This window comes from Vigna radiata, chromosome 4 (assembly GCF_000741045.1).
Source record: "Vigna radiata var. radiata cultivar VC1973A chromosome 4, Vradiata_ver6, whole genome shotgun sequence".
NCBI lineage: Eukaryota > Viridiplantae > Streptophyta > Magnoliopsida > Fabales > Fabaceae > Vigna > Vigna radiata.
Window position 1 is genome coordinate 9,707,937 of NC_028354.1, and position 12,065 is coordinate 9,720,001.

At 36.7% G+C, this 12,065-nt stretch overlaps 1 protein-coding gene across 1 annotated transcript; it reads right to left on the minus strand.

Annotated features, from left to right (window-relative positions):
* Nucleotides 1-1,857: 1,857 nt before the first annotated feature.
* LOC106758332 lies at nt 1,858-4,367 on the minus strand. The gene is made up of 4 exons (XM_014641265.1): nt 3,999-4,367; nt 3,396-3,911; nt 2,750-2,935; nt 1,858-2,610 (listed from the first exon to the last, which is right to left on the minus strand). Exons 1-4 carry the CDS (start codon nt 4,365-4,367, stop codon nt 1,858-1,860), a joined length of 1,824 nt encoding a protein of 607 aa, XP_014496751.1.
* Between the last annotated feature and the right edge of the window lie 7,698 nt (nt 4,368-12,065).

A 12,065-nucleotide genomic window follows, 5' to 3' on the forward strand; every position in this document is an offset into this window, starting at 1 on the left:
ATTACAGAAAACAGGCCCAAGTCCAAAGTACAACGCTCAACGCTAGGATCACCGCCCAATGGTAGGTGCAATACTCAAGTGGGACGCTCAACGTTCACGCCCAGGTGTTTGCAGTGCTGTTACTAGAGAAGCCAGCGCTCAGCGCTGGTTCTGGCACTCCGCGGTAGGCGCGACTCTATCTTCTCCCCTTAGCGTTAGCGCTTAAGCGTTTGACAGAGGCTTTTTCAGCAAAGCTGGCGTTCAGCGCTAAACTGACGTTGAGTGGTGGCTGCGATTCTTCATTTGCATCTTTTTTCATCCTTTCTTGAGTCCAACTCCTTCCTACTTCAATATCCTTCATTCAATTCTCGCTAAATCCAGTCAAAACAAGGAAAACCAAGCATAATACCCATAAAACCACCTTTGACTCTCTTATAACCTAACTAAGACAAAATGCATGATTTCAAGCTAGTTTCTAAGTCATAAAGGATGTGCTTTGTATCAAAATCAAGTATGAAAATAACGATTTTTTAACCATTATCACAACCCCGAACTTAGACTTTGCTTATCCTCAAGCAAACAAAACAAAACTTAACCTTCCACCTATCATCAAAATGGTTCAACACATTCAAAACCCATTTTTTCACAACAAGTAATTACTCAATTCATCTTTTCAACGGAATCTAATCAAGATGCACACATGCTTCAATTCATTGCAACTTACATAGTGTTCACATAATCATATAATTTCCAACAGATGTTATTCTTATGAACGATCAATTAACTAATCATAGATGTAATCATGAATTCATGGAATAAATCCTCACCAGATAAGGTGTTTCACTCAATCACTCAAGTGTTTCAAGAGGTCACTCCTTCCCTCTACTATCTACATGTCACATAAAACAAAATTGTCTTTCATCTACTACAATCAACATTCTCACACTTAAATGCCATCACCATCACAAGGACTTTTCAAGGCTTATAATGAGGCTGGGCTAACAAGAAAAATTGGTTTTTCTAGATCACAAAATCCTTGAGTTAAGACAGTTATTCAAACATTCATATTCAAGCACAAATTCTTCTCTTTCACCAATCTAACTCATTCCCAACTTTCCCTTTTTCTTTTACATTGGGTTTTTCTTTTCATGCTTATCTTTTTTTTCTATCTTTTTCATGCTTTTTCATTCAACACATTAGCCCAATGCTTTTCTTTGCCTTTCAATTCTCCCAACAACCCCAAACTTGAACCTTTATCAATACCATGAAATTATTCTCAACTCAAGGTAAAGACTTTTCAAAAAGGTTTCCACATAAAGTGTTTAAGGCTTAGGTTCAAAAAGGGTACAACACATGGTTCTCTTTACTTTAGGATGAAAATTTGGCTTAGTAAGGGCTTCCAAAAATGGCCTTGATCATGTGACACAAACATGTAATTCAATCGATCATAAAGATTTAAGCAAAATCTTTCATGCTTTCAAGTAGATAGCAAACATATCAACAAAAACTCTAGAGCTCAAAACCTTACAAATAGGTTCACTCACTATTCCAAATAACATAATCATACACCTTGCTTAGCATCATAATCACAATCATAATATCATCATGCATTTGTCCACATAGCTTGAACACTTCACCTATATATAAGCATGTAAAGCAATCTTGCTCATCATCCACATCAAGCATCATCAAGCACACTCATCATGCAATCAACAAGTCAAACCATCATCAGATAAAGTGTTCAAAGCAAGTACACTAAAAACCTACACTACTCAACAAAAGCAAACCTATACTAAGAATTCAAATAAAAAAATAAGAAAATCCTGGGTTGCCTCCCAGTAAGCGCTTGTTCAACGTCACGATCCTGACCCAATGACCTTATGGATCCACCAACTTCATCATAGTGGAAAGACGTTCCACTTCTCCTCTGAGATAGTGCTTGAGTCTTTGTCTATTCACCACCCAACTTTTACTTGGATCACTAGCAGTCGAATCCATCAATTCAACCGCTCCATGAGGATGTACATTCGTTATCATAAAAGGCCCTGACCATTTTGACTCCAGCTTCCTAAGAAATAGCTTTAACCTTGAATTAAAAAATATCACCTGTTGCCATGGGTTGAATGCCCTCTTTATCAACTTCCTGTCATGATAGAATTTTACCTTTTCTTTATAACTCTTAGATGAGTCATATGCATGCAACCGCATCTTTTTAAGCTCCAGCATCTGCCTTCTACGTTTACTTTGAGTTTCATGAGGATCGAAATTCAAAAGTTTCAAAGCCCACAAAGCTTTATGCTTCATCTCCACTGGCAAATGACATGTTTTTCCATACACCAACTGAAAAGGTGATAGGCCCATGGAAGTCTCCATGGCCGTCCTATATGCCCAGAGAGCATCATCTAGTTTATGTGACCAATCTTTCATTGATGAAGCAACTGTTTTATCCAAAATCTTCTTTATCTCCCTGTTGGAAACTTCAGCTTGACCATTTATTTGTGGATGGTAAGGTGCCGCCACCTTATGCCTTACTCCATAGTGTTTAAGTACCTTTGCAAGCTTAGAGTTAAAAAAATGAGATCCCTCATCACTGATGAGTACCCTTGGAGTTCCAAACGTGAGAAAATTTGCCTTTTCAAAAATTTGATCACGGTATTGGCATCATTCTTAGGACATGCTAAAGCTTCAACCCATTTACTCACATAGTCAACCGCCACCAATATATACTCATTATTAAAAGATGATGGAAAAGGCCCAACAAAATCAATACCCCAGCATTCAAAGATTTCAACCTCCAGAATACCTTGTAAGGGCATCTCATGACGTCTTGAAATAGCCCCCGTCCTTTGACACTTGTCACAATTTCTAGCATGATTATGAGCATCTTTAAACAAAGTAGGCCAATAAAACCCTGACTGAAGAATCTTTGCAGCAGTTGTTTCTCCCTTATAATGGCCTTCACAGGGCAAATTATGACAATGCCAAAGAATTCCTTTCGCCTATTCTCTTGTCACACATCTTCTCAAAAGATTATCAGCTCTGATCCTGAACAAGTAAGGATCATCCCATATGAACTGCTTAGCGTCATGTAAAAACTTTTTCCAATGTTGCCAATTAAATTCTTATGGAATAACTCCTGCAGCTTTAAAATTAGCCATATCAACAAACCAAGGCCTTTGTTGAATATACAAGAGCGTTTCATCTGAAAAGGACTCCCATATTTCTTTATCCTTACTTGTGACTTCATTGTTGACTAACCGAGATAAATGATCGGCAATCAAATTTTCACTCCCCTTTTTATCACGGATTTCCATATCAAACTCTTGTAGCAAGAGCACCCATCTAATTAACCGTGGCTTTGAATCTGGCTTTGTCAACAATTACTTTATAGCCGCATGATCAGTGTAGATAATTACTTTAGACCCAATGAGATAAGATCTAAACTTCTCCAAAGCATAAACTATAGCCAAAAATTCTTTCTCCGTAGTGGCATAATTCAATTGAGCGTCATTCAACACCTTACTAGCATAGTAGATAGTGTGAAATACCTTCTCCCTTCTTTGGCCAAGCACATCGCCTATAGCATAATCACTGGCATCACACATGACCTCAAAATCTTTATTCCAATCTGGAGCTAGAATCACTGGATTAGAAACCAAACATTTCTTCAAAACATCAAAAGCCTGTAGACATTCATCACTCACTACAAACGGTGTGTCCTTGACAAGCAAATTACTCAAAGGTTTAACAATCTTTGAGAAGTCTTTAATAAATCTTCTATAAAACCTAGCATGACCTAAGAAACTCCGAATTCCTTTCACATTTGTAGGTGGTGGAAGCTTTTCAATAACCTTAACTTTTGCTTTGCCCACTTCAATCCCCTTAACAGAAATCTTATGGCCCAAAACAATCACCATAAAATGGCACTTCTCCTAATTAAGAACAAGGTTTGTTTGAACACATCTTTTAAGAACAACGTCCAAGTTGATTAAACACTTCTAAAAGGAATCTCCAAACACTGAGAAATCATCCATGAAGACTTCTATGCACTTCTCCATAAGATCTGCAAAAATAGCCTGCGTACACCTTTGAAACGTAGCTGGGGCATTACATAATCCAAATGGCATTTTTCTATAAGCAAATACACCAAAGGGACATGTAAAGGCCGTCTTCTCCTGATCTTTAGGATCTACCACAATCTGATTATACCCATCTAACAAACAATAATAAGCTTGTCCAGTCAATCTTTCTAGCATCTGATCCATAAAAGGAAGAGGAAAACGATCCTTCCTAATGGTTGTATTCAATTTCCTGTAATCAATACACATTCGCCACCTAGTAACTATTCTTGTGGGAATAAGTGTTCGAAAATAGGTTGGCTTCTTCATTTCACCAAGAGGGAGGTGAATTGGTGTTGTTTCAAAAACACTTTCTTTTCGCAATCTTGAAATCAAAGTATAAAGCTTTTTGAAATTTCTTGAATTGCAAGCAATCAAAATATGTATGCAGCGGAAATTACATAGTTGACTGTGTAAAGAATAAAGTCGACTGGAATGTAAAAGATAAGGGATAGAGAAATGAAAACACGGATTTTTATACTGGTTCGGCAACAATGCTTACATCCAGTGTCCTTCCAACCCAAGAAGAACATGCACTATAGTAGTTGCGGTTTTTACAACAATGAATTTATAGAAGACCTCCACATCAAAAATATAAATCTCCTCTCTAACCCAAAACCAAAATATAGCTGCACAACACAATCAGACTTGCAGCAATAATCCCCTCTTCTGCAATCTGCAACACCACTTTGAACAATCCTCAAAGTGAACTATCCCCCTATATCACAACAGGTCCAATTCCAGCAAACTTCACAGGATGCCAAGCCTCTCAGAAAATTCCAGCAGCCTTCACAGGATGCCAAGCCTACACGATCAATCAAATAAGCACCTTCTTGTGCAGATGTTGATCAGCCAATGAATGCACAATTGAATATCCTCTTTGAATCTCTTTCAAGAAAGATCACCACCGTCTTCTTGGAGAATTCTTGGAGTAACGAGAAATCTGAAACAGAAATGAAATTGTCAGATCATCAAAAGTCTGTGAATAAACTAGTGTTCAGTCTATTTATAGATTTCTATTAAACAGTCAGATTCTCAGTCAAATGTGCTACTAATTCAGTCGACTGTATTATACAGTTATAACAATTTAGTCAACTTAGTAGCCTATGGTCAACAAATAACATAACACATTCAATACAGTTGACCAAGTCATCAATGCTCAATTAACTTCTAAAAATATAGTCGTTAGAGTGCAAAAGCATAACAAAATTCCAAAACAAACAACATATACAATCGAATATGTAAAATACAATGTCGACTATCACAATGTCAAACACTTTGAAATTATTTTCTTCTCAAAATAACACATAGCATTGATTCTCAAAATATGTACAAAGGTTTTAGCATAGTCGAATCCATTATGTAGTCGACTGTACTAGAACTTTGTAGCACAAGAATAAGTTCGTAAAAGTGCTTGTGATTTCTTGCTTTAAAATATGTGCATTGAAACATATGAAATGATGCATAGCACACATCACATTAAAGCATATACACATGTTACAAAAATATATCAATCAATCAACACAAGAACATGTAACATAATACATACACATACACATGTTCAACAAATATTACAGTTTAATCAGCATAAGAACATGTGATGCAGCAACAACATGTACTTGTTATTAAGCAATGTGTTGTCATCATCAAAAATTAGATTGATATAGAAATTGTGTTGTCAACAATCTCAACAATAAGCTCATTCTTCTCATTGTAGATCACCATCATCCCTCCTTTCTTTGGAAACACCTGCACTAGACTTACCCATTTATATTTATAATACAATAAAATAACAGAATGTTGGCCTAGGCCCATAAGTTAGGCGCTTAACTTCCATTTCACCGCTCAGCGGTGGGCTTCGATATCGCAGGATGCTTAGCGGTCAATCCTGACGCTCAACGGCAGGCGATTCTCCTCTTCTCCCCTCAGCGTCGACGCTCAGTGCTGAGCGGTGGACGTGACTCCTTCTTCTCATATTTTCTCATCCTTTATTGAGTCTAAATCCTTCCTTCTTCACTTCCATCATTCAATTCTCATTTAATCCTGCCAAAACATTGTAAAAACAACATTAATATCTCTAAAACCACTTTTGACTCTCTTGAAACCAAAATAAAGTGTTTTGCATGATTCTAAGCTCATTCTAAGCCATAAAGGGTGTGATTTGATATCAATTTCAATTAATAAAATAACGGTTTTTAGACCGTTATCGGCCTTCTATTCCTATGTCTAGGCAATATTGCTCCCAAGAGATCTCCCCAGATCTAGACTACCCAAACATGTCCATACAGATAATCAAAGAGCATGCAATTGAATAATGTCTTATCTCAAAGCATGAATTACAAAGGAGGAAATACTCTAATGAATAATGAAATCAAGCATATGAATGAAGAATATTTCAATATATGAGAGTTTCAAATGATTACATCATTTTTCCCAACAACAAAGGGGTTTAGTTCACCATTGTCATGGTGAACTAGATGAAAAGAATGAAGATAATGGAAAGATAAACCCTAGAATTGTAGGTTGGAGCTTTCGCATCCAAAATTCGCCTCCAAGGGGTGAGAAAGGATGTTTCTGCGTCTTTTTATGCCAAAAGATGACCTCTAACCATCACACTGATTTATTTATAAACTGTGAAAAATTACAAAACACAAGCCTAAGTCCAAAGTACAACACTCAGCACTGGGTTCATCGCTCAACGGTAGATGCGACACTCAAGTGGGACACTCAACGTTCACTTCCAGGCGTTTGGCAGTGCTGTCAGTGGAGCGGCCATCGTTCAGCGGTGGTTCTGGCGCTCGGCGCTGGTTCTGACGCTTAGCGGTAGGCGCGACTTTATCTTATCAAGATGCACACATGCTTCAATTCATTGCAATTCACCTAGTATTCACATAATCATATAATTTCCAACAAATGTTATTCTTATGAATGATCAATTAACTAAGCATAGATGTAATCACGAATTCATGGAATCAATCCTCACCAGATAAGGTGTTTCACTCAATTACTCAATTGTTTCAAGAGGTCACTCCTTCCCTCTACTATCTACATGTCACATAGAATAAAATTACCTTTCATCTACTATAATCAACATTCTCACACATAAATGCCATCACAAGGACTTTTCAAGGCTTATAATGTGGTTGAGCTAACAAGAAAAAATGGTTTTTCTAGATCACAAAATCCTTGAGTTAAGAGAGTTATTCAAACATTCATATTCAAGCACAAAATCTCTCTTTCACCAATCTCACTCATTCCCAACTTTCCCTTTTTCTTTCACAGTGTTGCAAATTTCGTTGAGTGTGGTTATATGTTCATATGGACTTTCATGAGACAGTCCATTGAATTGGTTACTCTTCACCAATTGTATCAACTCTGGTTTCACCTCCATATTTACAGCATTGACCCTCGGCCTTGCAATGCTATTGAAGTGATGAGGGCCAACAATAATGGTGTAATCTGTCAGAGTGGGTCTTCCATTGTTCTCTCCAGCCATCTCTTCAGTACTCTGGTTAGATTCCTGTGGTGAGGTTTGTAAAATTGATTATGGAGAAGGGAATAATTCTCTTGTGCTATGTTTTTCCTTCTTCTTTTTATTTCACTCAATCCTCCAAGAAGAGGTTCTGAATTTTTCTTGCTCATAGTACGAATTGTATCCTGCATACACAAGAAAACAAAACCCTAGAAAGCACTTATTAGAACAAACAAAAACAAAATAAGAAAATCAAGTCGAAGTTAATCAATATCACACGAATAGAATAGTTAAACCACGAGTCCCCGGCAACGGCGCCAAAAACTTGTTAAGACCCCGGATAGTGTACCGAATCGTATCAAGTAATATAAATGGTAAATCCAAGTATCATTTTCCCTAAAGACTCACGGCCTAAATAATCATGTGATATGTTGATTATTTAAGACTTGAGAATGAAAATATTTGGTTTAGAATGCAAAAAATAAACATGAATGCAAGTGTTGATCAATTGACTAAAGAATGCAGAGGTGAATGGTTGATAAAATATTGAATGATTATGTTGTTGGGGTTTCCGACTTATCATATCCGCTCTCATGTATTTACGAATTCATCTTCTTCATTAATGTTAATGCCACTCTCTAAAACACTTCAACCCGATGTCTCGGTGAAGTAAGCCTATCCTTAATTACGAGTTCATACAATTCCTAGCATCCCTAATAATTAATTCTGAAGCACGGGAGTGTATATGCAACCAACCTTCATATTCCTATGTCTAGGTAATACTACCTTTGGGAGAATTTCCCTAATTCTAGATTTCCCCGTATGTGTCCATATCGACAAAATCAATAATCATGCGTTGAATGAGTTAAACAAAGCAGGCATTGAGTATAGAGGAAAACCCTAACAATTAATGAAGTAAAGCATATATAATATAAATCAATTCAGTACATGAGAGTTTCAAAGGATTACATTCTTTCCCCAACAGAAATGGAAGTGTAGCTCACCATAGAAATGGTGAACCTAGATTAAAATATGGAAAAGAATGAAAGATAAAACCCTAAAATTTGAAAATTGGAGCTTCTGCATCCAAAATCCGCCTCTAAGGGGTGAAAAAAGTGTTTTTGCGCCTCTTTCTGTCAAAAGATAGACTCTCTAGGTCATCTCAACCCTTATATAGTTTATAAAAAATAGCAGAAACTGGCCCAAGCCCACATCGTCAGCGCTCAGTGGTAGGTGCGACACTCAAATGACGCTTAACGATGGCACTCAAGCGTGAGACAGGAGACTTTGGTACTCAATGGTGGCGCTCAAGCGCCAGACAGTAGAAATTGGTGCTCAGCGCCCCAAAATAACGCTCAGCGTTGACTACAGTTCTTCTATATGCTACTTTTCCAGCTTTATCTGATTCCACTCCTTGCTACTTCAACTTCTTCATCCAACTCATCTTAATTCCTCTCAAAATAAGGAAAACCAAGCATAAAACCAATAATGCCACTTTCAACTTTCTTATTCTCATAACTTAAGCAAAAGCATGATTTCAAGGTAGTTTCTAAGTCATAAAGGGTGTTTTTAGTATCAAAAGTAAGTATAAAATAACGGTGTTTTCAACCGTTATCAAACACCCATCAAATTTTAGCGCCATTGTCGGGGGCCAACAGTTTGGTCTTAGGTCTTTTGTTGTGTTAGGGTGTGTTTTGTTGAGTTTTAGGGTGCTTAGTTAGTCTTGTTAGGTCTATGTCTTTTTGCATTTTTTTTATGTGTTTAGGTTAATGTATCTGAACTTATAGCATATATAAATAGTGGTTCTCCTCCTTGCTATTCTTCTTTGTGCTTACTATAATCTGTTTTTGAAGTGTAATCTAGGCTGAGACAATTTCTGCACTAGAATATAGGACATGGCCAATTCTCAAGACTGGATGTATAAGCTTATCAAAAGGCTTCACATGTTCCATGGGCTGCCACATGAAGATCCACACAAGCACCTAAAGGATTTTAGCTGGGTGTGCTCATTCATGAGGCATGCTGGTGCTTAAGAGGAGGCAGTGTTGATGAGAGTGTTTCCAATGTCCCTTCAAGGTGCAGCAAGAGACTGGTTCCTATACCAGAATTATCCTTTTGATAGCTGGCAGGAAACGCAACAGAGATTCCTTAACAAGTTCTTCCCAACAGCAAAGGTAATCAGCATTAGAAGGAAGATTACTACCATTGCGCAGTTTGAAGAAGAAAGTTTGGTTGAATATTGGGAACGATTCAATGGGCTCTACTCAGCATTTCCTCTTAATTTACTTCTATGAAGGGCTCTTGGGCAATGAAAGGATATTTGTAGACGCAACTGTTGGTGGATCTTTGCTGGACAGAACTCCAACAGAGGCAAAGAAGTTGTTTTACAAGCTGGCTGGTGAAAATCCAATTGAGGTAGTAAAGGAAGAACTTGAGCAGGTTTACTCTGAACTTGAAATCCTTATTCATATATCTGAGGTTCAAGTAAATTTTAATCCTTTTGAATTGGTAAAACTTGAACCCATAAAGCCTGTTCTGGATTCTGATATTAACATGCCTGTGCACACTCATGTTTTGGATTCATTACTCCCTACAAAGCACATTGACATACTTAATGTTCACTATCCTTGCACTGATCCTGATTTATATGATAGCCTTGAGGATGCAGCTGATGACTTAGAGATTGGTAAGATAATTTTCAATGAGCAGAAACAGGTATATTCTGAACTTGCGATTCCAATTACTTTACCTGATTTTCCTATACATTTAAATGCCTATCAGTTGCTGCCATGGAACCCATTGGTATAAATGTTGTTTTGAATGTACATGATTGCCTTGATGAAATTTTAAATGATAATAGCCTTGAACTGACCCTTGATTCTATTGATGATGCATATGTCAATATTGATTTTGAGACAGAAATTGTGCAATCTGATAACTTTATAAAGTTAGGACTAAACTTTGGTCTAACACAGTTTTCAAAGAATTTTGAACGTGATTGTGAATCTAGTTCCTACTCCATTTGTACATAGATAAATTTTGTTATGCAGTCAGATTCCAAATTCCTGACAAATGCTACTAACTGTGAACTCGATCTTTTTGCAAAATTGAAGAAAGCAAGGAATGAGGAAAACATTAAGGCAGCTCTTTGGGAGGAAGGAAGTGCAGAAAAGCACAAAGAGGTCTCTATCCCTATGTCACAAACTCAACAACTACCAGTGGAAGGAGAGTTGTTGCTACTGTAGTAGTTTTCTTGGAGAAGAGAGAAGCAACATCTTGCTTTTGATGATAGGGCAGTACTGCTCCAGCCAAGTCCTATGCAGAAGCAGATTGTTGCAGCCAGGGAGTTATTGCTAGGACGCATAAGGAGAAAATTGATAAGCTCTTTCCTTTCTTTTCTTTAACTTACTTTTAGATATTTTCTAGTAGATAGAGTAGTTATAAATAGCATAGTAAATAGTAGACTAGAAAATATGCTATTTTTCATAAACCTAAAAAGAATTAACTTTGACTTGTGGCCAATTTGAATATTTTTTTTATATAGGATCTCTTTAGGTTGTTTAGGTATTTCTTTGATTATATTTTTCTACTTCTAGGTTGTTCTTGTTTTGCATTAAGCTTGAGTTTGTGTACAGTTTTGCACGATTCTCTTTATTTCTAGACTTTGTTTAAGTTTGTTGAGATTATTGATAAGGGAAGCACTGGTTTAGCTAAACCTTAATCACATAGTGGTTCTGGTTTTTTATGATGACAACACATTATTCATAACACATGTATTGTTATGTGTTACATGTTCAAAATCCTTATTGTGTATAAATTCTTGAAGAACATGTTTGTGTTAATTTTGTATATGTGTGCATATTCACTGCTCTTTACATGTGATATCATCTGTTATTGCACTACATATGTGTTTAGAAAAGAAAACCACATGCACTTGATTGAACTTATATTGTGTGGCAAAATTGCAAGTTTTAAGTCGACTTCATTATGAAGTAAGTCGATTAAAACTCGTGACTTTGCACAGATTTTCAAAAACAATGCTGTGAATAATTTTGCAAAGAAAAGATTTTCAAAACTGCATTGAAGTGACATAGTCGACTATATGCGCAGGCAACTCGACTTAGTTAGTTATGTTTTGAATTTTTGTTGATGTTGGTGAACTATAGCGGCTATATTTTGTCTCTTTGACCAAGCATTAATTTCTAGTCAACTGAATTAAATTTGTAATCAATTTGGATGATCTGGATGCTACTAATTGGTTTTAATTGCCTTAACTGTCTTATTGAAGTGGACTGTATTAGTAGCAAAGTTGACTACAAGAGCGTTTGTTTAATAGCAAACTATAAATAGACGTGATTCTATTTTTTACAGAGACTTTGGTTATTCTAACAATTTCGTTCAATTTTTTCAGATTTTGATCTCTGTGAAAAGCTCCAAGAACTTATCAAGAAGACCGTGGATATCTCTCCTGGATAGTTGCTTGAGGAGCAAGGTTG

Coding starts and splice junctions, on each gene's coding strand:
- LOC106758332 (XM_014641265.1), bottom strand. CDS start 4,367: ATGAAGAAGCCAACCTATTTTCGAACACTTATTCCCACAAGAATAGTT. Junction 3,912..3,998: donor TCTTCATGGATGATTTCTCA/GTGTTTGGAGAT, acceptor GTTCTTAATTAG/GAGAAGTGCCATTTTATGGT. Junction 2,611..2,749: donor TGAAATCTTTGAATGCTGGG/GTATTGATTTTG, acceptor ATTTTTGAAAAG/GCAAATTTTCTCACGTTTGG.